This window comes from Oncorhynchus mykiss, chromosome 11 (genome assembly GCF_013265735.2).
Source record: "Oncorhynchus mykiss isolate Arlee chromosome 11, USDA_OmykA_1.1, whole genome shotgun sequence".
NCBI lineage: Eukaryota > Metazoa > Chordata > Actinopteri > Salmoniformes > Salmonidae > Oncorhynchus > Oncorhynchus mykiss.
In genome coordinates this window covers 46,588,378-46,616,140 of record NC_048575.1, presented here as the reverse complement: position 1 = coordinate 46,616,140, position 27,763 = coordinate 46,588,378, and the positions used below count along the sequence as shown (strand labels likewise).

Genomic DNA, 27,763 nt, shown 5'->3' with positions numbered 1-27,763 from the left:
ACAATTTATGGTGTTCTTCATTCTTACTATGGTTTTGTTTTCTTGAATAATTATTTTTATTTTAGTGCATGATGTGGTTTAAACAAGGCTTTGTTCCTGAGAGCACTAACTAGTTAAAAAACAAACATAATTTGAACACCTTTCTAGACAGGAAGGGGTGCTTTTGTGACCTCTTCATCCCTCCCCTCCTTCCCATCCACCCTGTCCTGACAAAATTGCTCTACGGGTTAAGTACCTCCTCACTTGGTCTGTGCCTCTCGGGACGCAGCAAATCTACTGGGGGGGGGCTGTTCTCCCTCCCTACCTGTCCTGCTGCATGAGCCAAACCACCACCCCATGGGCTGCCTTCCCTTCATCACCATCACTGTCCTCATCCTCGCGCCTGTTACAATCAGCTAGAAGGTTTTCAATGTAGCAGCACTATGCGTCAAGATCACACACCCATCTCAATGTGAAGGTTTGCCAACCCTCTTTGAGACCAGCTGCCAGGTTAAGCGCTCAGCCTATTGAGATTTCTTTCTTACATTCCTCATGCTCTTAATTTTAACCCCCCAAAAAGCCTTGGGCTCCTTCCACCTCCAGAGCCAACATTTTGCTATATTGAAAAAAAATTGATGACCTCTTTTCTCCATCTCTAATCAGCACACGGCTGTCGCCCAGTGAGCTTCATCCAGCACGCACTCCCTCCCTCCCTTCTAGTAACACCCAAACTCTCCGGTTATCCAAGAGTCTGTTCCTCACTGAGACTGTGGACCTTTCCAGAAGCAAACAGCCCCTACCCCCTAGACACTTGCTGAGATCTTGTCGAAGATCTGAGAGGATTTAGTAGATTTAAAGCAATATGAAAACAATTCCACCGAACCTATCAGAGGGCAAGGTGAAGCTATCACCATATTGCTCAAACCTATCAAATCTCCTCAGATCTCCACAAGTGTCTAGGTGGTAGGGGCTAGAGGTTGTTTCTGGACTGGGCCTTTGACTGACATGTGCAGAACTGCAAGCCCAGTGGGAGAGAAATCAACAAAACACCTGTATGAGCTAATCCCACTTTCGGCAGTTTGCTGTAGTGTGTGTTTGTGCGGGTCTTGGCATCTTGCACGGCAGACAGGAAGAGGATGTTGTTTGAGCGGGTCTTTTGGGCTAGGCTGGAAAGGGTATGTAACTGTACGGTATGTGGCCTGTGTCCCTCTTGGTGTTTGTCTCTGCTCCTTTCTTTGAAAACGCACCTCCTCTACATAGTTTCTCTTCTGTGCAGAAAGAGGGCGGGATCTGCGCGGATGTGACAGTGCGGGGTCAGTGCTGTGCACCCAAAGCTTCCTATCTGATATTAAGAGTACAGCTCAAGCGATATTGTCCACCAGTCTCGTGACGCAGCACAAACGCTTACAGGCTGGGTGGAGCACCACACAGTATTGCGTATTGAGTACAGACAACTTTAGATGGTCAAATACACGTTTTGTTAAGCAGTATCTCCATCAGCATCGTCTTAGCCAATGACTTACGTTCAATTTGTGCCACACAATTGTCCATTGTCACAGTGCTTTTTTTCCCCCTCTTGACTTTTGACCCGAATTCATCGGAACCTTGATTCCATGTCATGAAAGTTATTATGACTCTTAATGAAAGTCTTGGATCAGAGACCTGGAATGGATCATGGTTCTGATGTAATTCCGTAGCGGTTGTTTCTTTCTGTGTGATAGCTATCCAGTGATTTCTCTCTCTCCTCAAACATCCCTGACCTCATCTGTCTTGGCATATGCCTTTAAAAAGGGGGTGCAGCCAGCGCGGCAGTGTTTGAAGCTTTTCCTGGACTATGCATTTGGCCCTTGCTTCATCGCCATGGTTTAATGAATATCGTCTATAAGTCTCCATCTTTTACACGCAGGAGTTCAAAGGTTTATATAGACATTGAACCAGCCTAGCATCTCCACTTGGCATGGTACCAATCAATCAATCAGCCATTCCATTTGTCCAGTGTGGTTTCTGTCACAATAGCTTATAGACATTGAACTTGCAATTTTTTCCAATTGTGTGAGGGTAGAAAATAAACATGTTTTGAACCCCCGGATAACCTCTTTTTACTAACCCTGGCAATGAAATGTAAAAGGCTTTACTATGATTTTCTGTCGTGCTTCCATGCTTTTGTTTGTTGACTTGTTTAATGCATTGTCGTTCTCCATGTTGCTTTCCCATGGTTTTAGTTCATTTCATTTGTCACTGCCATACAACGATGTAAGTTGTTAGTAAAACTGTTTCAAAGTCAAATTTCTGTCAGCTACTATTTACGTTTTAGGCCTAGAATATAATGCAATGGTTTGTGCTACACTGCTAGAAACGATTTTGTATGTTTTGAGTATGATGCAGTGCATTGAAATTGTGATTGTATCTATAATTCTATGTCCTCTTTCTGCTTGCATTATCATTGGCATTTGTCACTGTGACACATTTTTTGTTACTCTCGTTTTCTCTCCCTCATGTTAGGCCTCCAAGCTGGACAAGCAGAGCAGCATGCCAGACAGTGACTATGACAACACAACCAATGACTATGAGATGAAGGACTCTGGGTAGGAACACACACACACTGTCACTTTGAAGTTGCCCCTGCTTTCTGTGTTGCACATCAGGTGGACAGTTAGGGCTGGATGTAGGGTGCAGAGATTGTAGTAACATCCTGGATGATCCTATCTACCCCCTAGTAGACGTGGGAGGTTGAGGAGCAGTGGCTGGCTGGGGGAGGGCAGCTCCATCCCTGAGCTGGATGACCTGGGGGCAGAACCGGACCCAGCGCTCCCCAGCACTGAGGATGTCATCCGTAAGACGGAACAGATCACCAAGAACATCCAGGAGCTGCTCCGTGCCGCGCAGGAGAACAAGCACGACAGGTGAGGAAGAAGTGACAGGCCACAAGCTCGAACAATGAAGCCGAATTAAACAGAGATAGTTACAACAGAGTTCTATGGAGATAAAACAAGGCTTTTTCTGTGTTTCCTGAAAAGGTTCCAGATAGCTACCCCACTTTTGCTTAAACAAATTCATTATTGCAGCGTCGCCTTTTCCCTTTTTTGTATTCAAAGTACTTCCACTTTCTAGATTCTTCTCGAGTTCCCCCACTGTTACTGTTTATTAAAGTTCTGCATTTTTACAGTGTGTTCTTCTCAGTTCAGTTTTTTTAAAAATATATATATATATAAAAAATCTTCCCTATGATTTCACCTCTTTCACTTTCTGTGTTCTCCCCTCCTCCCGCTGGCATTTCGTTCTTTCGGGGGTGGGGGTGTCTCCCCGTGCCTTTCCCATTCCTGTAAGCAGACCTTGTGAGGGTGTGCGCCGGCTCAGGCACAGTCTGGGCTGTTTCAGCACCCTGGTGCCCTGGGCTGAGAAGGCCCCCTCTCCCGTGCAGCCCCTCAGCAAGTGCTCCCCAGATCCTGTCTCCCGGTACTCTACTAGCCTCTGTCCCTGCCTCTCAGGCACAGTGTCTTTTCTCGCTCTCGCTCTCTCTCTCCTGCCCCTGCTCTGTTGCCCAATTCCGATGATTTCCTCCTTTGCTATGGTGTTGTCGTCTGCTAGGCAGAGTGAAAGACTGATCTTAATCAACTCTCACTCACCTACTCTCTTAATTTCTTCCGTTGCAAAACATCGGCGCAAACACCACTACCTCAACTAAACTCAGACAACCCATCAAAGGGCTTTTGATATTCAAGGTACCCACGTGTGGTATTCCGTGTGTTTTAGAGTAGAGCTGGAGCTAGTTGCATCCATAGTAGTCCATCACCAAGCAGTCTTATCAATTCTAGATAATTGATGTATGCGTTTAGGTTAAGGAATTGTGCCCTGTTGTCTAATATCCAAATGAGCAATTCAAAAATATATATATTTTCTTGTTTTGGTGTAGCTGATAGTTTATCACATGATCAGCTCTAATCCCTCACTCCCATCGTTTAACCGTGAATTATACAGTAGCTTGGTTGCCACTACCTCTGCTCTCTTGCCTACTCCATAGTGCAGAAACAGATTGGCATCCAGGCTACATGAATTATGGTAGCTTCTGTCTGACTATGTCAGAATGCAATATTTGGAATAGTAAAATAGATTAACCAAGCACTAACCTGGGACTGCGGGTTTGTTTTCCAGCATGTAGCTCTGCCAGTGTTGTGTTTTGCCTCCCCCAGACTAAAACGTTTACTTGTGACTTCTTTTGGGATTGCAAAAAGGTTTCCTCCATGAAATAATTCCGTTAAGAGGCTGTCTTATTAACCACTCTCCTGATGCCTTTTCTTTTACAGCTTTATACCCTGCTCCGAAAGAATATATGTGGCCGTAACCGAGATGGCTGCTCTCTTTCCCAAGGTAAGCTTACAAATGCTCCATGGTTCCATCACTCACATGCAAAGGTATTTAAAAATGTTTTGTAAAGTAACTTTCTCTTCTGTTTGATGCCTAATGAACACAACCCAGCTCATAGTCGCATGATGCGTTTAACCTCATCTCACCTTACCTTGTGCTTTCCAGAGACCCCATTCAGAGATGGTGAGAGGCCCCCTGCGCCTGTTGACGTCTAGCTCCTTTCGGCTCCAGGGTGAGTGTCGGAAGGCAGCGCCCCCTGAGGAAGGCCCAGGGCCCGACATGCAGCTGGTCACCCAGCAGGTTATCCAGTGTGCCTATGACATTGCCAAAGCTGCCAAGCAGCTTGTCACCATCACCACCAAGGAGAACAGCAACTGACCATCATGACCACCGTCGCAGGGCTTTTAGATACCCTGTAACGTCTCCATTTTGTTAATGTATTGTTCTCATCCTTTAACTTCTGGTTAGAAAAAAACAAACATTGTTTTACTGTGGTCGTTTTTTAAATCAGTGTTGTTGATATTTGCATGTAATTTATTTATTTACAAAATGAGAGTATAAATATTGGGACAAAAAGACTGAACAGCTATGGGAAATCATCCGTAGCTCTACTAACTGGAAGGGAGAAGCTGTTTTTGTCTTGAGCTACAACAGGAATCTACAGTACAGCCAAATACTGACAAGATGATTGGGCGTTCCCAGGAGATCCTTTGTCGCTAATATGCAGTTTTGTGGTTCTACATACTTCCAGACACAGTATTTCCCACACCAATGAAGCCATGTTTTTGGTAATTTTTTAAAAACTCCCCAACACCTATACCCTCCTTAGAAAGGCCTCTCATCCACTTTGATGCTCCTTGTTGGAACCAGGGATCTCAAACTGGCGGCCTCCAGGCCAAATGCGTCCTGTAAGCAGATTTAATGTGATCCAGCATAGTATTCCACATGGTTAAGGATGTTGCGAAAGCTATGAATAAGCCATAAGTGTATAAACTTTACACACCTTGGAGCTACATAAATAACTATGGGATTCTAATATACCATTTAATACAATTCCAGCAAGCGTAGGGAGGAATGTTGGGAGATTTGGATCTGTCGAACCATCACTCATCTGTGCACATTTTTGTATCCCTGCAATGTCCATGTCTCCCCCATCCAAGTGTAATTGCTTTCATTTCAAAATGCATCTACTAGAACCATCTATGCCTATTATTGCATTTCAATGCTTGTTCAGGGGGGCAAATTATGCTCTTCACCAGCAATATGTTGTACTACTTGTATTGAGTTCTAGTGAATGTTTTATTTATAAGCTAAGATGCTAGACACAGTCTTGTGCTAGAACAGTGTTAGTGCTGTGACAGTGGATAGATTTGCAGCGCAAATAATCATTTGAACTCTTCCATGTGTTTTTGTGCTCCGTTCTGTAATGCTGCTAGCTTTGACATGTGCAACTAATTGGATAGGATTGTAGATATCTCCACTACAATTCTGCAAGTGCATGGTTGCCGTCAGCAGATGGTTCAGAGCTGTGTTGTACTTGAAATGTAATCAAGGAAATGTCCCTCTGTGTTTGACTCTTGTTCTGAATGGACTTCAAACAATGTGTCAGTTGTGCAGTAATCATAGCTACAGTGGGAGGGGAATCCTTATTTTTTTAAATAAACTTAATTTATAATTGTAACCTCGTGCCATGTCGTATTTGGCCACGTACTGTACAACCTTATGGACTATTGTGATGTGCAAAGAAAGGAAAATATGATTTTAGTTCATGAAAAACCTACAAACATAAACCCACACCAAGATTACAACACCCTTCAACCAGTTTGCTAAATATGTAACACTTTACAACCACCACATGCAGCAGCTGATATAAGCATGGTGTAGGAATACTTGACACATTTTAAACCCATTAAGAATAATTATTTGTATGAAAACATGATTGTGTCTTTTGGCCTCACGTCCAGGCTGATCGAGGTCTGCTACAAATCTATGAGCGGAGGAAGGCAAGAGTATATACAGGGGACAAAACTAATCAATTGCTTTAGCAATTAACAAAAAAAATGGTAAGAAATAGCAATGCAAATCAACTGCAATAGGCTTACATCCCACTCTGTATGCATTTGGACAGTGATGCTAGATGTGGCTCTATACTCCAGCATTTTGGATTTAAGATCAAATGTGTCAAAATAAAAGGTGACATTCTGTACTGTTGTCTTAAGGTATTTTCATGCATATCTGATTTACTATTTAGAAATTAGCCATTTTTATCTCCAAATACATACAGAGGGGTGTGTATATTTGCCAAATTGATTGTCATCTGTTTAGCTACCAGGTAAAAACGTTGGCTTTGCTTGCCCTAATGAACTGGACCCTGGATCAGTACTTGTCCTGGTAGCTCTGCTGGGCCATCCTATGAGTCTCCAGCCTCTGTTCATCCTCCTGCAGCCTTAGGGCATCCCTCTCCTTCACCTGCGACACCTGCAGGGGAGAGAGAACAATGAGCCACATCATTGGGCCTCCCTCCACTCAATCTAACCCAGGCCAACAACTGACCCCAGTCAACACAGGCTGTTCCTGTTCGCCGTCCTTTGACCCTCTTCCTCCACCCTCTCGGCGTCTGGTCTGCCTCTCCAGCTCCTGGATCAGCCCTCCCCCCGCCTCCTCAGAGACTCATCCTGAGCCTGACGGTTCTCCTGCATCTTGAGCTCCATCTGCAAGAGCCTTTCAGGGAGCAAAGGGAGAGAGCTGGGATTCTCTCGTCTGCTGTCACTACAAAGACACAAGCTTGGCACTCCTTCGTGTGTTGCACATGCCCTCCCCTCAAGTCCACTCACCTCCTGAATGAGCCTCTCCCTGGCTCTCCTCTCCTTCTCTGCCTCCCACTTCTCCCAAACACGCTGGGACTTCTCCCTGACAGGACAAGACATTCAATTAACTTTGCAACACAAATGCAGATCTCCACCCTCAAGTAAGACCTAGACTGGCAGTGGGAGTCATAAGTGGTGATACTACTAACCTGTACAGGACAGCAAACAGCCTCCCACCGCCTCTCCAACTGCAGCTATTCCTCGATGACATCTTCTTCCAGGCGACGTCCGCCACCCCCCACCGCCCTCCCCCTTGCTCCTACTACAACAGGTCTGGCAGGAGTCTGCAGTCCGCCTCCTGGTGGACAACACAGACATTTCAAGCAGAGGTCACTTTGGTGAAAGGGGATGATCCCATTGTGTCAATTCACATGCAGTTAAAAAAAACAAGGGGGACATGCAAGCTCCTCCTGGGCTCTCTTAGTTGGACAGTGCGATAGCCCCAAATGAGGCTTGTGTCACTTGACTCGTCTTCTTCGCAGATCGGGAACAGGTGGAGCTGATTGGGTCGTTAAGGTGACAAGTTGCACATGGGTTTGGGCTCATCGAGGATATAAAAGTTCCTGGTGCCCAGTCCTGGCTCTCTCCATAAGCACCATTTTGTTTTGTGATCTGGTTGATTGTTTAAGGATTAGGAGCACCCTTCAACACATTTGACCTATATCTCCATTACACCCCTCACATGCCTACTTTCACACATCACAGGTTAGTTTCCTTTGTAGTTTTATACTTTGTTAGTTATTTAATAAATAGCTGCCAAAGTGTGGACTCCTTCGCTTCTTAACTGAGTTAAAATGTATTTGGCTAAGGTGTATGTAAACTTCCAACTTCATCTATATATATATATATATATATAGATATATATATATATATATATATATATGTATCTATATATATATATATATATATATATAGATATATATATATATATGTATATATGTATATATATGTATATATACACATATATACATATATATATATATATATATATATACATACATATATACATACATACATACTGCTCAAAAGAATAAAGGGAACACTAAAATAACACATCCTAAATCTGAATGAATGAAATATTCCTATTAAATACTTTTTTCTTTACATAGTTGAATGTGCTGACAACAAAATCACAAAACTGATCAATGGAAATCAAATTTATCAACCCATGGAGGTCTGGATTTGGAGTCACACTCAAAATTAAAGTGGGAAAACCACACTACAGGCTGATCCAACTGATGTAATGTCCTTAAAACCAGTCAAAATGAGGCTCAGTAGTGTGTGGCCTCCACGTGCCTGTATGACCTCCCTACAACGCCTGGGCATGCTCCTGATGAGGTGGTGGATGGTCTCCTGAGGGATCTCCTCCCAGACCTGGACTAAAGCATCTGCCAAGTCCTGGACAGTCTGTGGTGCAACGTGGCATTGGTGGATGGAGCGAGACATGATGTCCCAGATGTGCTCACTTGGATTCAGGTCTGGGGAACGGGCGGGCCAGTCCATAGCATCAATGCCTTCCTCTTGCAGGAACTGCTGACACACTCCAGCCACATGAGGTCTAGCATAGTCTTGCATTAGGAGGAACCCAGGGCCAACCGCACCAGCATATGGTCTCACAAGGGGTCTGAGGATCTCATCTCGGTACCTAATGGCAGTCAGGCTACCTCTGGCGAGCACATAGAGGGCTGTACGGCCCCCCAAAGAAATGCCACCCCACACCATGACTGACCCACCGCCAAACCGGTCATGCTGGAGGATGTTGCAGGCAGCAGAACATTCTCCACGGCGTCTCCAGACTCTGTCACGTCTGTCACATGTGCTCAGTGTGAACCTGCTTTAATCTGTGAAGAGCACAGGGCGCCAGTGGCAAATTTGCCAATCTTGGTGTTCTCTGGCAAATGCCAAACGTTCTGCACGGTGTTGGGCTGTAAGCACAACCCCCACCTGTGGACGTCGGGCCCTCATACCACCCTCATGGAGTCTGTTTCTGACCGTTTGAGCAGACACATGCACATTTGTGGCCTGCTGGAGGTCATTTTGCAGGGCTCTGGCAGTGCTCCTCCTGCTCCTCCTTGCACAAAGGCGGAGGTAGCGGTCCTGCTGCTGGGTTGTTGCCCTCCTACGGCCTCCTCCACGTCTCCTTGTAGCGCCTCCATGCTCTGGACACTATGCTGACAGACACAGCAAACCTTCTTGCCACAGCTCGCATTGATGTGCCATCCTGGATGAGCTGCACTACCTGAGCCACTTGTGTGGGTTGTAGACTCCGTCTCATGCTACCACTAGAGTGAAAGCACCGCCAGCATTCAAAAGTGACCAAAACATCAGCCAGGAAGCATAGGAACTGAGAAGTGGTCTGTGGTCACCACCTGCAGAACCACTCCTTTATTGGGGGTGTCTTGCTAATTGCCTATAATTTACACCTGTTGTCTATTCCATTTGCACAACAGCATGTGAAATGTATTGTCAATCAGTGTTGCTTCCTAAGTGGACAGTTGTTTAAGTGTTATATATAGCAGTATATATATATATATATATATATATATATATATATATATATATATATATATATATATATATATATATTTGGTTAGGACATCTACCTTGTGCATGACGCAAGTAATTTTTCCAACAATTGTTTATAGACATATTATTTCACTTATCATCCACTGTATCACAATTCCAGTGGGTCAGAAGTTTACATACACTAAGTTGACTGTGCCTTTAAACAGCTTGGAAAATTCCAGAAAATGATGATGGCTTTAGAAGCTTCTGATAGGCTAATTGACATCATTTGAGTCAATTGGAGGTGTACCTGTGGATGTATTTCAAGGACTACCTTCAAACTCAGTGCCTCTTTGCTTGACATCATGGGAAAATCAAAAGATATCAGCCAAGACCTAAGAAAAAACAATTGTAGACCTCCACAAGTCTGGTTCATCCTTGGGAGCAATTTCCAAATGCCTGAAGGTACCACGTTCATCTGTACAAACAATAGTACACAGGAATAAACACCATGGGACCACGCAGCCATCATACCGCTCAGGAAGGAGACGTGTTCCGTCTCCTAGAGATGAACGTACTTTGGTGCGAAAAGTGCAAATCAATCCCAGAACAGCAAATTACCTTGTTAAGATTCTGGAGGAAACAGGTACAAAAGTATCTATATCCACAGTAAAATGAGTCCTGTATCGACATTTACCTGAAAGGCTGCTCAGCAAGGAAGAAGCCACTGCTCCAAAACCGCCATAAAAAAGCCAGACTACGGTTTGCAACTGCACATGGGGACAAAGATTGTACTTTTTGGAGAAATGTCCTCTCGTCTGATGAAACAAACAAAAAATGTTTGGCCATAATGACCATCGTTATGGTTGGAGGAAAAAGGGTGATGCTTGCAAGCCGAAGAACACCATCTCAACCATGAAGCACAGGGGTGGCAGCTTCATGTTGTGGGGGTGCTTTGCTGCAGGAGGGACTGGTACACTTCACAAAATAGATGGCATCATGAGGGAGGACAATTATGCGGATATATTGAAGCAACATCTCAAGACATCAGTTAAAGTTAAAGCTTGGTCGCAAATGATTCATCCAAACGGACAATGACCCCAAGCATACTTCCAAAGTTATGGCAAAATAGCTTAAGGACATCAAAGTCAAGGTATTGGAGTGGCCATCACAAAGCCCTGACCTCAATCCTATAGAAAATTTGTGGGCAGAACTGAAAAAGTGTGCGAGCAAGAAGGCCTACAAACCTGACTCAGATACACCAACTCTGTCAGAAGGAATGGGCCAAAATTCACCCAACTAATTGTGGGAGGCTTATGGAAGGCTACCCAAAAAAAAGGCAATACTACCAAATACTAATTGAGTGTATGTAAACTTCTGACCCACTGGGAATGTGATGAAAGAAATAAAAGTTTAAATAAACCATTCCTTCTAACATTTCACATTCTTAAAATAAAGTGGTGATCCTAACTAACCTAAGACAGGGAATTTCTACTAGGATTAAATGTCAGGAATTGTGAAAAACTGAGTTTAAATGTATTTGGCTATGGTGTATGCAAACTTTTGACTTCAACTGTGTGTGTGTGTGTGTGTGTGTATATATATATTATTTATTTAACTAGGCAAGTAATTTAAGAACAAATTCTTATTTTCAATGACGGCCTAGGAACAGTGGGTTAACTACCTTGTTCTGCCCCTGAACGACAGGTTTTACATTGTCAGCTCCGGGATTCGATCTTGCAACCTTTCGGTTACTAGTCCAATGCTCTAAACACTAGGCTACCTGACACCCCATATATATACATATACGTGTGTGTGTGTGTTATGTATATATATATATACACACACACACACAGTTGATGTCAGAAGTTTACATACACTTAGGTTGTAGTCATTAAAACTTGTTTTTCAACCAAATTGCTGATTTCTTTTGATTTCCCCATGATGTCAAGCAAAAAGAAATCAGCCAAATTTGTGGAGTGGTTGAAAAAACAGTTTTAATGACTCCAACCTAAGTGTATGTAAACTTCCAACGTGTATATATATATATATATATACACATACAGTGCCTTGCGAAAGTATTCGGCCCCCTTGAACTTTGCGACCTTTTGCCACATTTCTGGCTTCAAACATAAAGATATAAAACTGTATTTTTTGGTGAAGAATCAACAACAAGTGGGACACAATCATGAAGTGGAACGACATTTATTGGATATTTCAAACTTTTTTAACAAATCAAAAACGGAAAAATTAGGCGTGCAAAATTATTCAGCCCCTTTACTTTCAGTGCAGCAAACTCTCTCCAGAAGTTCAGTGAGGATCTCTGAATGATCCAATGTTGACCTAAATGACTAATGATGATAAATACAATCCACCTGTGTGTAATCAAGTCTCCGTATAAATGCACCTGCACTGTGATAGTCTCAGAGGTCCGTTAAAAGCGCAGAAGAAGTGAAGAAGTTTAAAGCCGGATTTGGATACAAAAAGATTTCCCAAGCTTTAAACATCCCAAGGAGCACTGTGCAAGCGATAATATTGAAATGGAAGGAGTATCAGACCACTGCAAATCTACCAAGACCTGGCCGTCCCTCTAAACTTTCAGCTCATACAAGGAGAAGACTGATCAGAGATGCAGCCAAGAGGCCCATGATCACTCTGGATGAACTGCAGAGATCTACAGCTGAGGTGGGAGACTCTGTCCATAGGACAACAATCAGTCGTATATTGCACAAATCTGGCCTTTATGGAAGAGTGGCAAGAAGAAAGCCATTTCTTAAAGATATCCATAAAAAGTGTTGTTTAAAGTTTGCCACAAGCCACCTGGGAGACACACCAAACATGTGGAAGAAGGTGCTCTGGTCAGATGAAACCAAAATTGAACTTTTTGGCAACAATGCAAAATGTTATGTTTGGCGTAAAAGCAACACAGCTGAACCCACCATCCCCACTGTCAAACATGGTGGTGGCAGCATCATGGTTTGGGCCTGCTTTTCTTCAGCAGGGACAGGGAAGATGGTTAAAATTGATGGGAAGATGGATGGAGCCAAATACAGGACCATTCTGGAAGAGAACCTGATGGAGTCTGCAAAAGACCTGAGACTGGGACGGAGATTTGTCTTCCAACAAGACAATGATCCAAAACATAAAGCAAAATCTACAATGGAATGGATTCAAAAATAAACATATCCAGGTGTTAGAATGGCCAAGTCAAAGTCCAGACCTGAATCCAATCGAGAATCTGTGGAAAGAACTAAAAACTGCTGTTCACAAATGCTCTCCATCCAACCTCACTGAGCTCGAGCTGTTTTGCAAGGAGGAATGGGGAAAAATTTCAGTCTCTCGATCTGCAAAACTGATAGAGACATACCCCAAGCGACTTACAGCTGTAATCGCAGCAAAAGGTGGCGCTACAAAGTATGAATTTAAGGGGGCTGAATAATTTTCAAGAGTATCAACGAAACAGTGGCCAGAAAATGCAGTTGCGTTGTTAACTAGCCTACCTCGGCTGGTATGATTGACGAGAACTCCAGTGTGCCTGCTTACAATGTTCTGTTGTTGCCTTTAGTGCATTGAGTGCAGCTCCCAGTGTTGCCGCCAACGTGCCTCCTGTTCCCCCTGCCGCACCATCTGGCTTTCCAAGGAACGAACTCGACTCGGCCAATGTGGGCAGAGAGGGTTGGTAGAGCCATTGATCCAGATTGAAAAACTCACCTATTCAGTTAGCTATTTAGAAACAGACAAAACTGCTGCTGTTAAAGACAATCGCAATGGACAAAGCCGTTACTGGCTAGGTTATTAACGTTTGCTAATTTAGCTAACGTAGATTCAAAATATCATGACGTATCATGACACTAGCAAAACATTATCAAGTCGTAGCAAACGTTAGCTAGCGTAAAATTCGCATTTGTATTTACAGAGATACTGTTGAATAACATTGCTTACCGGTCTACGTTCCTTCTCCAAAATATAATTTCATTTAAATTAGCTAGCTATGTTGGATTGCAACTGGAGAACATCCTTGCATTTCTTTCTCTTCCCGTTTCACTTAGTAACAAATTCTCTTCCTAGTTACACTATGGCGCATCACAAGGGTCAAACAGCGCAACGAGAATGGCGTTGTAAATGATTGGCAATTGATGAATGTATGCCAAGCATACACGCAGCACTTCAACCCAAATCCATGATTTTAATTCAGCGTTTTATCATTAGACCAGCTGGTGGTATTGAATTTTGCCAACAACTGAAACTAGTGAATTTGCTGATTGATTGATTGGTGAGGTAATGGGTAGGTGGTTTCCCTGATTGGGACAAATCAGCGAAAGGAACAGCGCATGCCTTCATATTGGCCAGTGCAACATACTGTATGCTACTGTAGCGACTCTAACCAAACACCTAGCGACCTCACCATGAGTGTTCAGATCTCTCCGTAACGGCTAACAGTTGGGTGACAGTTCTATTATGTATGTGGTTCAATGTGCCCTCTGACTTCGCTACATTGGTGTTAGAAGAGGGATGACCCAACAGACATCGATGTCTTCTAAGCGCTCAGTGTGAGAAACGTACCTGGGTAGTCTTCGACAGCATATCCCAACGTAGGCGCAAGATCAAGGGACTTGTTAGAGTGAAATCTGGGACGGGACGAGCTTTCTGAAGACAGGGGTTGTGTGTATACACCTATAAGTACAACACCTAGCGGCCTTGTCAAGACGTCTTTGCATAGCAGGTAAGGTGTTGGACTGACAGTCGCAGTGACCTGGGTAGAGGTAACCCTCAGAATTTGCGGGAGTACATTTCCTGCAGCAATTGTATGCAAATCCGTTCTTGGCCCACTGTCACCTAGTTGTGATTCCACATTGCATAAAGAAGCACACCAGGAGTAGGCCTAAAGTGGAGACATAATTGTCTGATGAATTATTTATATATAGCTAAATATTTAATGGAGAACAGATAATTCTAGGCCTTTGTCATCTGTATCTGCTATATCAAGGAATTAGACCAGAATTACAAGGTTTTATCTTCCTTTCTCTGCGAAACGTCTAGCAGTGCACAATGTTACATTTGAATATAGTATGCTAATTTTATTCTAATTGTATTGTTGATCACTAGACAGTTGCAGGAATACCTACATCACTTTCACAAGTCCTTTTCAATGACCACATGAGTGAGCATCATCCATCTACTGACACCAAAGCAGCAAACAATAGGGGCATATTCATTACGCCGATTCTGATGCAAAACCTTTCTTAAACGGAACGAAACTGGGAGGAAACTATATGAATGTGTCCAATAGAAACTCTTGTTTTAGTTGCAACTGTTTGGCTAATGATTACACCACGGGATATAATCCACTTGACCGTATAATGATGTCCCTCACTAAAAAGTAGCCAGCTCCCTGACCAATTCAGCATTTAAAAAGGCAGCTTTTACAAGTTGCATAGGCTACTATTACATAATGTCCTACATGTTGAGACGTTCTGCTGTCGGATAGATACCTATGCACAATTCCATGTAGGGTTTTAACCCTCATTTTTCACTTGATCGATGCACTACTTCCCATCTATTTAAATGAGCATTCTGAGTCAGCTTCTGCTCTTCCCAGGCAGCTTTCAGACCAGAAAGGGGCGTGCACTGTTGGAGAGGCTCACAAACTCACTTCGGTGGCAGTTCCGGGTTTTACAAATCACTTCACTGGTCGCGGTTATTGTCAGAGATATTGTGTGTAGTGTTCACGATGGCTCTTCTTATGGAGCACCAATTTAAACAGCTTCCAGCCGATAAACAAGTGGAAACTAGATCATTCTTGGAGTCGGTGTCATATCTTCCGCCATTCTTTGGTAAGTAGCTTGCAAACTATGATTTGAGCTTGCTACATGAATTCTAGCCACAGTATGTGCATAGACTACCATCCAAATTGCTCGCTATTTTGTTGCAACAAACAACCTATTGTCCGTTAAGCCACACCATTTAATACAGCCCATTATGGATAAAGACAATTTTATGATCATACTCTTGTGGCTAGCCATCAGCTTGTCATAAGCAAATTGCTTTTCTCTGAATATGTTGTATGCCTGCAAGGGTAGAGTTATCAACATTTGATTGACCTGACAATGCCAGGAGTGAGGAGAAGTATTCATATGTGTAGAATACGGACTTAAATTAACTTCATAGTCTGATTTGCCTGTGGGGTAGTTTGCTTTTGGGATTTCAGAATGTGAGAAGCAATCTGTCAAAACACCTCTGTCAATCCCAAGCAATTAAATGCCATAAGGGACAATCTTTTTTTGGGATCGTATGTCTCTTTATCAAGCAGTCAACAAACCTTTTGCATTAATAATTTAATTCACTGGCCTCGATTTGAAGTTGTTAAAATTGATTAGCACGGTGTTGAGTTCCCCTTGGCCATTCACTGACTGTGTAGCCCACCGGGCATCATTGTGTGGCTTCATCCTGTATGCCAAAGATACGCTATTGAATTAGGCAGGTGAAACCTCTGAAAACACCGAAGTCTGGTGTTGATATTAACATCTTTCCATTTCGTTGTCATTGATCCAACTGACCTAATAATTTCTTAGATAACTTTCCATTTGATCAACTCAAGAAACTGGATAAGTGTTTGTATGGTTTATTTTGTGTTCTTAAAAAAAAAATGCTGTAATTAATTTTGTCATGATATAATCAGTCACAACTCAATTATACATAACTGCTACATTGATTTGTGACTAGTGTGTATAATGTTGGAATTTCACATTTCTTTGGAGGATATGCCTAGGATAGGATCTTCTCTTTGTTTTTCCACCAACCTTTAACTCAGTTGTATGTTTACACCTGGTGTTAGGATTCATCGACAATACAATTGATGATCTCTGCTTTCATCACGTAGCCTGGACCTCCCAAAGCAACTGCACAAAAGCATTATGTGGAAGCAATTGAGAGAGAGAGAGAGAGAGAGAGAGAGAGAGAGAAAAAGGTTTTCGTTTGTATGGGGTGGAAAATGAGAGATGGGCATCTTTGGTGGTAGTCATGAATGAATAACATTCAGGATCAATGGATTCATGTCTCTCTCTAAATGATAAGGACAAAGGTGGGGCTTCTCTGTAACTAGAGAAGATACCTTTACCACTTGCACAATGGGTAGCCTTCTGGAACTGAGGGCTAACGGTTGTCAGTTGTACTCCACTTTAAGCCGTGTGTTGTCGGAATGTATGTCGTCCACTGGGCTACCCCAAATGAACAGCCTGGCCCCCTTTTATGTAGTTATGTCAATGGCCTGGGGAAAGTTGTTTAGCCTTATCTATTGGGAGATTTTGCCAAGTGAAGAAATGCATTGTTACAAACTGTTGGAGGTCTTTAAACTGAATGCACATATCTAGGTTACTATACAGAACTAGCCTATACCTTGCTATGAAGAAGAAAAAACTGTTTGAAAATTTGGGGCAAAATGTTGGTCCTGTTCGAGGTCTCGCCAGGGATCAAAGAGACCGAGGATGTGAGGATATATTTCCTTTTCCGGTTGCATAGATAGGCCTAGGGCCAATGATGGGATGCATTGGATTAGACCCATTTGGATTTGGCACGATACTAGGACCTACTTAAAGTTTTATGAGTCTCTCTGGTGCTTTCAGAAATCTGTCAGGTGCTCTGAGCAGAGTGAATTATTTAGCATTTTGTTGATTTTCAAGTTCAATAAGAGTTTGCTGTCGACCTACCATTTTGTATCAAAAGCATTCAAGTACATGATCATGTTGCAGCTCAGAATGCTGTTCTCTGTTTGTCTCAACCCTGTGTTTTTCTAGTTCTAATGAAAAGGCTTTGTTTTTCCAACGTATGCCTCTCAAAAGTATTTGACAGAGCGTAGGGGTTTATTAGGCTGCTTTGTTAATCTTCAAGGGACGTGAGCCATTCAGGCCACAGGTAGTCCTGTCTCTTTCTCTCTCGCTCTCATTCTCTCTCGCTCTCGTTCCACCTCAAAAAGCACACCCACCATCTCAGATTGTTCTGAAATGATGTACGTTATTAGAAACAGAAGGTCATTTTGTTGAAATATAATTTGATCTAAATGATTGCATCCAAATTGACAATTTTAATGTATAGGATTCATATAATATTCAAATATAGTAACAAACATCTCAATTGGACCAAACTTAAATGTAAAAAAATTTGACACAAGGAATCCAGAGGAGTGGTCAAAAGCTACCCACGGACCCCTCACACACCCCACACCAATCCCACCCCAAAAACAAGTATATAGTATGGAGCTTCCCCTCAGAGTATTTTTTTGTTCCTTCATCCTATGTAATGTATTCCCAGTGAATTTGGTGGTTTATTTTCCATATTTCAGAGAAATGTTATTGAAGTTGTTAGGCTCATGTTCCATCCTACATCTTGATATTACCAAGTTCTGACCACAAGTTTGAATCCCCCCCCCCCCCTCCCTTCAATGTTAAAGGAATAGTTCACCCAAATTACATTAATTTTCTTACCCTGTAAGCAATCTATTGACAAAGTATGACAGCCACCCGTGCTTTGGTTTTGTTGGTCACTGTTTCAACTGCTAACTTTTAAGCAATTGTGGCACAAATCCAATGCAAATAAATTGTACCTATATTAGCATTTTTACACCATGTTTAAGTGTCCTAAATTGTATAATTTTTTTGTTGTATTTTCACCCACCTTTTTCTCCCCAATTTTTGATCTTGTCTCATCGCTGCAACTCCCCAACGGGCTCAGTAGAGGTGAAGTCAGAGTCATGCATCCTCTGAAGCATGACCCACCAACCGCGCTCCTTAACTTCTTGGTGACTGGAGGGCAGTATTGAGTAGCTTGGATGAATAAGGTGCCCAGAGTAAACTGCCTGCTACTCAGCCATAATAGCTAGAAGATGCATATAATTAGTATATTTGGATAGAAAACACTCTAAAGTTTCTAAAACTGTTTGAATGATGTCTGTGAGTATAACATAACTCATATGGCAGATGAAAACCTGAGAAAAATCCAACCAGGAAGTGGGAAATCTGAGGTTTGTAGTTTTTCAACTCATTGTCATTCCAATATACAGTGTCTGTAGGGTCATTTTGCACTTCCTAAGGCTTCCACTAGATGTCAACTGTCTTTAGAACCTTGTTTCAGGCTTCTACTGTGAAGGGGGGCTGAAGGAGTGGGGATTGAGCCAGGTGTCTGGCAGAGTGCCATGGGCTCGTGACGCGCGTTCATGTGAGCGTTACCTCTCGTTCCATTGCTTTTCTACAGACAAAGGAATTCTCCGGTTGGAACATTATTGAAGATTTATGATAAAAACATCCTAAAGATTGATTCTATACATCATTTGACATGTTTCTACGGAGTGTAACGTAACTTTTTGGACTTTTCGTCCGACCTTTCCGCTGGACTTGCACGCGCGTCTGAGTTTGGATTTGTTTACCAAACGCGCTAACAAAAAGAGGTGTTTGGACATAAATAATGAACTTTATTGAACAAATCAAACATTTATTGTGGAACTGGGATTCCTGGGAGTGCATTCTGATGAAGATCATCAAAGGTAAGTGAATATTTATAATGCTATTTCTGACTAATGTTGACTCCACAACATGGCGGATATCTTTATGGCTTGTTTGGGCTCTAAGCGCTGTACTCAGATTATTGCATGGTATGCTCTTTCCGTAAAGTTTTTACAAAAATCGGACACAGCGGTTGCACTGAGAAGTTTATCTAAAGTTCCATGTATAATAGTTGTATCTCTTATCAATGTTTATGAGTATTTCTGTAAATCGATGTGGCTCTCTGCAAAATCACTGTATGTTTTGGAACTACTGAACATAACACGCCAATGTAAAATGAGATTTTTGGATATAAATATGTACTTGTATGCTTGAGGAATTTTAATTATGAGATTTTTGTTTTGAATTTGGCGCCCTGCACTTTCACGGGCTGTTGGCGAGGTGGGACGCTACCGTCCCACATTTCACAGAGAGGTTAACACCGTCAGCTTAACCCGGAAGCCAGTAGCACCAATGTGTCGGAGGAAACACTGTTCAACTGGTGACCAGGGTCAGCCTGCAGGCACCCGGCCTGCCACAAGGAATCGCTAGAGCGCGATGACCCAAGTAAAGCCCTCCTCCACAGTCCAAACCCTCCGCTAACCCGGACGAAGCTGGGCCAATTGTGCGCCGTCCTATGGGACACCCGGACACGGCCGGTTGTACCACAGCCCAGGAATGGACCCGGGTCTGTAGTAACGCCTTAGACTGCTGCGCCACTCGGGAGGCCTTGGATTGTTTAACTCCATGATGTTACTTGCAGTTGTCAGAACCTGGTAATATCAGGATGCAGGATGGGACATGAACCTAACAACTTCAATAACTAATTTCTCTGAACAGTAAGGGGGGAGAACCCATCACTGAATACATTACATAGGATGAAGAAACAATACTTTGAGCCGCAGCTCCATACTACTCATCAGACATAGAGATACTGCAGCCTGTTGTTGGGATTGGTGTGGGATGTCCATGGGTGGCTTTTTGACAAAAAAAATGGATTCATGTCTTACTCATAGTTACAAAGAAGTTTCAGCAAAATAGTTTTGCAATAATGCTAATTGTATCCCTCTCTCCTGTATTATCCTAGCTCTTGGGAATGTAGACAAAGCTGACATGTGAATTGTGGAGGATGTTATTTCTCCAGTATGGGCAAACATGGTATTTTTACGTCTCTCGACAGACTGCCTTGGCTCTACTGTTTTTGCTCCAATTAAAGCAGACATTGTAGGGAACATCACGGTAAGTAGCCTACAGCAACATTTTAATACGGTCAAAGTTCAAACTGGTAACCTTAGATCCATATGGAAACAAACTCTGTTACTGTACTATCCCTGTTTAGACAATCAAAGCAGTTTTTGACAGCAACCCTAGCAGGTTCAAGACACTCCAAAAAATCCTGGAGGCAGAGAAGGAGCTGCATGGAGCAGACTGGCCCAAAGTGGGAGCCACCCTGGCACTTATGTGGCTAAAGAGGTCAGACAACTTTTTACTTTTGGATCTTGAGTCGGTTCTTAATGCCTACAGCTGTAATGCATTATGATGCAGATATAATGCATTATAAGACTTGTCATGAGCGTGTCATCTCATAATGATTCTAATAAGTACCAGCCGTTTTGATTCAGTAGAAACTTCAATAGAGGGATATGTATATCATCCTTATTATAAGACATTATAAAGCCTCATATCTGCTCATAATAATAAAGGGATGGACCTAATTGCTTTAATATAAAGCGCTCTCCCTGAAATGTATGTGTTCCCCTTGAGTCTGTCTACGTAGAGGTACTGTATGTTGGTCCATGTTTTTGTATTGTCTGTCTGATTATGTGACTTGTTTGTTTCCTTGTTCTTCATTGACCAGGGGACTCCGATTCATCCAGGTCCTGCTGCAGAGTCTGGTGGATGGGGAGAAGGATGAAAACAACCCCGACCTCATCCGTGTAAATTGCACCAAAGCTTATGAGTTGGCCCTGAAGAAGTACCATGGCTGGCTGGTGCAGAAGCTCTTCAAGGTAAGCGTCTCACCATAGCATGATTGCTTTGGATTACTGCTTGATTACGCAGCTTCTCCATTGCCATTTAAACTGTGCAAGTGTAGCTGATATTTTTATATATATATATATATATATATAATGAGAGATTTAAAAAAATAAATAAATCGATTGGTAGTTAGTTGTGCTAGTAGTGGCCATAATTCAAGTGATGTCACCTTCACTGAGATCTAAAAGGCAACCTTTGTTTATTGTTCTGACGAGTCTGCATTTTGAACTGACTTTACTTGAATGTCTTCCACTGAAGGCAGCCGTGTTTGCAGCTCCCTACAAGGCAGATTTCCTGAAGGCACTGTCCAAGGGGCGGAAGGTCAAGGAAGAGGACTGCCTGGACAAAATCCGACAGTTTCTAGTCAACTTTACTGCTGCTAATGATGCCATCTATGAGATGTACACCAAGATGAATGCCGAGCTAGAGTACACCGTGTGACCACGCAAGCTAACCAATGATCTGCCCCTCCCATTGGGACAATTACAAGCAGTGAGAGTTGCTATGCTTTCCTACAGGTTTGTGTGTGTGTGTGTGTTAGATCCGGTGTTGTCACACATCCAGTCTGTGCTCTTTCTAAGATCTCCTTTGAGTGCATTTGCTTGCTGCTCTTAATTTCTCTGTCAACTGTTTTTTGTGGCTTATTTTCAAAGCCTCAAACTTTCTTACAGGGAATAGCTTTCAATATGACCCGAGTGGCGATGGGTGTTTGATCGTTATCAGGTTCACTAGGCACAAAATCAAAGAAAACTTACTGAAATGGGGAGGAACTACCTGGACTTGTCCAATAAGAAATTATCATTTTTGTTTTCCACTGCAAACCGTTTTAAACCATTTGCCATTTCTTGCCCCAATGAACATGACCCAGTTTCATAGACCAAAACTGCAGATGCTTCTGGACTGTCGAAAGTATAGTTTATGGATAAACATTTCAGTCAACTGTAGTTTATTTTCACTGAAATACATTTTTAATGTTTTTATTACCGTAATTATAAATTAATCTTACACAAGTTACTTGGGTATTATTACTTTGTGTAGGTACGTTTCATTTTATTATACACAACCGCATAGCGGACAGTTCCATAGTACTCTTTTAAAACTACTAACAGTAGAGATAGAGGAAATGATTGTATTAGTAATTGTATTAGTAATTGCTATTTGGTAATTGTTTGCAATCACATGAGTAACCTATGCACTTTGAGAATGTTTAGAGGATTGTGGTAAATGAATATCAAAACCAAAAATATATTTAATTCATAATTATGTATTTTCTCATATTTGAATAATTATATACAAATATTTATATTTTATATTAATGAACCTTAAACCCTGCTGGTATGTGATTTATTGATTCTATCTACTTAAATGTAATCTATTTCTTATTTGTTTACATGTTAGAATTTTCTGACTTTGATAATGCAACTCTGTATCACTAGGACAGTAAATATACATTTTTTTTTTTTTTTTTTTATTTATTCTTTATTAATTCTCCATCCTAAGAGCTGATTCCATTGGTACATCAATGGAATTGTGTGTTATTAAATATATTGTGTTATTGATTAGTGTCTTTATATAATCATACAAATGTCATTTTATGTAATCACATCTTTGAACTCAACTAAATCTCTCTGGTTTTCATATCGTCAATAAACCTGCAAAAGTAAACACTCAAGTCAAAGTGATGATTTGTTTTATAGGTTTAAGATTCAAATAAGTGAGACTTAAAGTGTTGTGTTAAAAATAAAGCCATTTTGTTAGGAAATATTGTATTACCGTTACTTGATGAGTGACATTGAAATCAATCCATGGGAACATTTAATTTTAGGCTGTTTTAATAAATGTGATTTAATTGTGAAATAAAATCATGATTCCGTGTTCAATATGAATAGTAAACCAGGTTTATTTGAAGTGTGCTTTGTAATTGGAGTGGGTGATTCAAGCCATAGACTATTGCCCTCTAATATTGTTAATCTAACTGTGCCTTCTGCTAGTGACACAGGGGAGGTGGTGAACTCACTGTCTTTGTCTTCATCCAACAGTGCAAATTTACTGAATGGCTGCCTCTTGAGTTGGGTCATGTTCATTACGCACCAAACGGAAGAAATGCATGTTTTTCATTACGGTTCCAAAATGTTTTATTACTGTGTGTTTATAATGAACACAACACTTGTAGACAGTTTGTCTTGCTCCATCATGCGCCATGTCATGTATCTTAGCTTGGGATGCCTCCGTTTCAATTCTGAATTTCTTCCTAATACCATCTCATGTGCATCAATATAATCTTTGTGTAAGTTTGTTTGTACATTGACATACTCTGTCATTGCTGAATAAACTAGTTTAATCTTATAAAATGAATGTTTTGGTGAGATGTTTCCCTCTCCATGCCCTATGCAATAGGAATTAGTGTGGTTGCCTGGACATCAAACAATGTCATAAGCCTTTGTGGAATTATAGAACATTTCAATTAACCGTTAAATACACTGAAAATTGATTGCTTATTTGAACCGTTTTTCCTTTTCTGGCTATGAAAATGTATTTAACTCTGAAAACATTTGTGTGATGAAAAGCATTTAATTGCAGTGCATTAATGCTGCAAGATAATTTACATTATTTTCAACTGATATTGTAAACTCATTTTCACAATAAACCATGACCAATTGTTTGTAATTTCATATTGAATCGTGCATTGTTATGACTGAATGTGTGTGCGTATTTTGTGAAATTCAATGGTGCATGGCCACACACTTCAGTTGTCTTCATCCAAAAGTGCAAATTTACTGAATGGCTGCCTCTTGAGGTAGCCTAGGTTTAAAGTATATTATAAGCGCAACATGTAAAGTGTTGCTTTCATGAGCTGAAATAAAAGATCCCAGAAATTTTCCATCTGCACAAAAAGCTTATTTCTATCAAATGTTTTGCACAAGTTTGTTTACATCCATGTTAGGGAGCATTTCTCCTTTGCCAAGATAATCCATCCACCTGACAGGTGTGGCATATCAAAAAGATGATTGAACAACATGCTCATTACACAGGTGCACCTTGTGCCGGAGACAAAATGCCACTCAACACAATTTCTCTACAATAAGCCACCACCAACGTTGTTTTAGAGAATTTGGCAGCATGTCCAACCGACCTCACAACTGCAGACCACGTGTAGCCACGTCAGCCCAGGACCTCCACATCCGGCTTCTTTATCTTCTGGGGGGGGGTGCTGAGGAGTATTTATGTCTGTAATAAAACCCTTTTGTGGGCAAAAATACTCTGATTGGCTGGGACTGGCTCCCCAGTGGGTGGGCATGGCTTCCAAGTGGGTGGGCTTCCCATGGCTGCACCCTTGCGCTGTCATGTGAAATCAATAGATAAGGTTCTATTTTCTATTTATTTAACCCTTACCTTACCAGGTAAGGACTGAGAACCCGTTCTCATTTAAGCAACAACCCGGGGAATAGTTACAAGGGAGAGGAGGTGGGATGAAGGAGCCAATTGTAAGCTGGGGATGATTAGGTAACCATGATGGTATGAGGGCCAGATTCGGACTTTAGCCAGGACACCGGGGTTAACACCCATACTCTTACAATAAGTGCCATGGGATCTTTAGAGACCACAGATAGTCAGGACACCTGTTTAACATCCCATCTGAAAGACAGCACCCTACACAGGGCATTGCAATATTTTCTTTCGACCAGAGGAAAGGGTGCCTCCTACTGGCCCTCCAACACCACTCCAGCAGTTTCTGGTCTCCAATCCAGAGACCAACCCTGTTTAGCTTCAAAAGCAAGCTGGAAGTGGGATGCAGGAAAGTATGCTGCTGGCAAATGAATTTATTACATTGACTGTAACTCAGTGAAATCTTTGAAGTTGTTGTATGTTGCGTTTATATTTTTGTTCAGTTAGATACATTTATGGGTAAAATAAACAGGTCAAGTTGTTTTATAATCCACTTGGGGTGCGTCTGGGTTACTTTCTGGTGGTTTTCAGACTGAGTTATTATTGTATCCTATCTGATTTAGACTGCATGTGATTATAGACAATTAATGGAATTAGGAAAAACTCCACTACAAAGATGTTTATAGTTTTACAAACAAAAAAGTCCTCCTGTGGGACTGACGTTAAGAGTAGTCACTGTACCGTTAGTCCCCACACAAACACTTTTAATAAAGCTCCCCTTGTTTAGGTGGGCGGTGAGTTGGATGCGTGAACATGGAAAGCAAAGGACTGAGGTATGCCGCTGTAGCAGTGTGTGACTGGACTAGGCTACACGCGAAATCAGATCACCAATTTATTCAAAATAGTTGAAGAAAGAAGTAACTAGGGTACTAAAATCGGGAGGAAGTCGATCCAAATGTTTTGTCCACAAACTTTTTAGAACTTTTCCTATCGTTAAGAAAGAAAAACTGCGCCGCACAAAAGGTCTATTGATTACAGGACAAGGTAAGCACGAACACGTTTTACCCCATTAAGGGTTCCTATTTTCAACAGAGAGTATTTTGTGTTTAACTATGTATTTCATATTTTTAGAACTGCATTTGAAGAACACTTTATGAAGGTATCTACCATATTGTGGCCATTCTATGTGTGCTATTTCTGAGCTTTCCGTTTTGAAGTTTTTGTGTCTTTTAAAATCGGTTTTGTACACCATCTTCAAACAGCTGAATATACAATCTTTCTGGTTATGGAAAAAATATGTCATAGTGGTTTAGATGGTAGGCCTACAATGATTCTCTTCACAATGACTATTTGTTTTGTCACAAAAACTGAAATTAGGCGATTTATTATAATTTTTACAACCAGGAAATGACAGAGCCATTTCTGCATAGTGCATCTTTAATTGCTTTTTATTTTAATTTTTCTATTCAGATTTGAGTAAAAAGGGAAAAATATAAAATTAAATTAAATCGCTCCGCCATTTCCTAGTTGCTAAAATTCTAATAGTTTGCCTAATTTCAGTCATTGTGTAGAGAATCATTGTACCATCTAACCCGCTGTGAAATATATTTCCATAACCAAACATATTTGTATATTCAGCTGTTTAAAGCTGCTGTTCAAAACCGAAAGTAAAAGACACTAAAACGAAACTTCAGAATGGGAAGCATAGAAATTGCACACATAGAACAGATCTACTGCTTCTTAGACTTGCTTTCAACGGGAATGAAAGATCTGCAACTCACATTTCCATGTGAATTTGCTCAGATTCCCCCGAAAGTGACATATTGTAGCTTTAAGACATTGGGGTTATGAACATATCCTCTGCTGTCAGGCATGCATCCACATGAATTGTAGAGGAATGCCTAGACAAGGTGACCTATTGTAGAGTTCGGGGGCTGTGGTTGAAACAATAGTGGAACTTTTTTTTGCTAACCTCCATTTTCCCACGACCATATTTGCACCCAGACATTCCCCAGTGGTCTGGATCATATCCACTAAATCCATGAGGAGGATTAAGGAAGTCACACTGTGTCTCTAAGGGGATGGTTATCCTCAGTCTGACCCAGCTGACATGTCATCATAAATCATTACTACTACCAATATGTTGGAGGAGTGTGTGAATGTGTGGAGACTGATGAAGGCAGGACAGCTCATAGTAGTGGCTGGAATTAAATTAATGGAATGGTACACATTTTGTATTTGACACAGTTCCATTGCATTAATTAGCCTGTCCTCTGATTTAAAGGCCCAGTGCAGTCAAAAACTTGATTTGCCTATGTTTTATATACATTTCCATACTATGAGTTTGGAATAATAATATGAATATGTGCAATTTATAATGATCCCCTTTTAGTGTAAGAGCTGTTTGAAAAGACTGCCTGAAGGTTCAGCCTGTTTTTGTTGGATGGAGTCTTAGCCTTCCATGGTGACATCACCATGCGGTAAATTAGTTAATAGACCAATAAGAAGAGAGTTACAAGCTTCTTTGCCAATAACAGCACATTTTTAGTTTTCCCATCCCCACTCAGACCACTCCCAGACAGTCCTAGCATAATTCTTGCTTGAAGAAGCTGCTAAGAGGCCATTTTTGTTATTTTTTTAACCATTTTAATTGAAAACGATCACCTTAAGGTACTTCATTGTTACCCAGAAATTCTTTGATATTGAGATAAAAATGGCTGCATTGAACCATTAAATTGAAGCCAGCTTCCACTGGTGTGAACACACAATAGTATTAGCTCCTGGTTCTGGACTCATTCTTTGTTTGAACTCAAACAGAGTAGTCTCAAACACGCCTGGTGGATGACTCGTTCATTTGTCACCCCTCTGTTTGGAGAGTTTATCAAAGAAAGCCGCTCTTCATCCTTTCATCTTTTCACCTTCCACAGTAAAGTCTGATAATCCTATTTGTTGGAGTGTACTAGAGGCACTCTCTTTTCCCTGACTGGATTGCAGTCTCTCTATTTGTGTTGCTCCTCTTGGAGGAAGTTTACATGTCAACCCCATGTGCTGTCAGAGAGAGTGAGAACATTCTACAGCCAAGGACATGCT

The 27,763-nt window shown here is 41.5% G+C and overlaps 2 protein-coding genes and 1 long non-coding RNA gene across 13 annotated transcripts in view; 2 read left to right on the top strand and 1 right to left on the bottom strand.

Annotated features, from left to right (window-relative positions):
- Positions 1–6,025, top strand: part of LOC110535767 (ARF GTPase-activating protein GIT2) — a 35,427-nt gene extending 29,402 nt beyond the window's left edge. For 8 of the 10 annotated variants that reach the window (XM_036935566.1, XM_036935561.1, XM_021621011.2 and 5 more), the window contains 4 exons: positions 2,482–2,564; positions 2,697–2,882; positions 4,284–4,347; positions 4,510–6,025. In XM_036935566.1, coding sequence (XP_036791461.1) covers positions 2,482–2,564; positions 2,697–2,882; positions 4,284–4,347; positions 4,510–4,722 — 546 coding nt within the window. In that variant the 3' untranslated portion in view covers positions 4,723–6,025. The remainder of the gene's footprint in view (positions 1–2,481; positions 2,565–2,696; positions 2,883–4,283; positions 4,348–4,509) is intronic. The other 2 variants (XM_036935563.1, XM_036935568.1) reach the window with 1 other exon arrangement.
- Positions 6,026–6,470: 445 nt separating this feature from the next.
- LOC110535769 lies at positions 6,471–13,848 on the bottom strand. 2 transcript variants are annotated; one of them, XR_005034641.1, is made up of 6 exons: positions 13,659–13,848; positions 13,260–13,439; positions 7,361–7,509; positions 7,179–7,254; positions 6,898–7,065; positions 6,471–6,822 (listed from the first exon to the last, which is right to left on the bottom strand). It is a non-coding gene; the product is annotated as an uncharacterized LOC110535769 (long non-coding RNA). The 2 variants fall into 2 exon arrangements; XR_002475306.2 differs by having other exon boundaries at positions 13,217–13,439; positions 13,659–13,845.
- A 1,451-nt stretch (positions 13,849–15,299) lies between these two features.
- Positions 15,300–23,965, top strand: gltpa (glycolipid transfer protein a). Its single transcript, XM_021621006.2, has 5 exons — positions 15,300–15,550; positions 20,430–20,488; positions 20,589–20,722; positions 21,108–21,258; positions 21,545–23,965. The coding sequence occupies exons 1-5, from the start codon at positions 15,448–15,450 to the stop codon at positions 21,725–21,727; spliced, it is 630 nt and encodes a 209-aa protein (XP_021476681.1). The 5' UTR covers positions 15,300–15,447; the 3' UTR covers positions 21,728–23,965.
- The last annotated feature ends 3,798 nt before the right edge of the window (positions 23,966–27,763 follow it).

Coding starts and splice junctions, on each gene's coding strand:
- gltpa (XM_021621006.2), top strand. CDS start 15,448: ATGGCTCTTCTTATGGAGCACCAATTTAAACAGCTTCCAGCCGATAAA. Junction 20,489..20,588: donor ACATTGTAGGGAACATCACG/GTAAGTAGCCTA, acceptor ATCCCTGTTTAG/ACAATCAAAGCAGTTTTTGA. Junction 20,723..21,107: donor GCACTTATGTGGCTAAAGAG/GTCAGACAACTT, acceptor TTCATTGACCAG/GGGACTCCGATTCATCCAGG.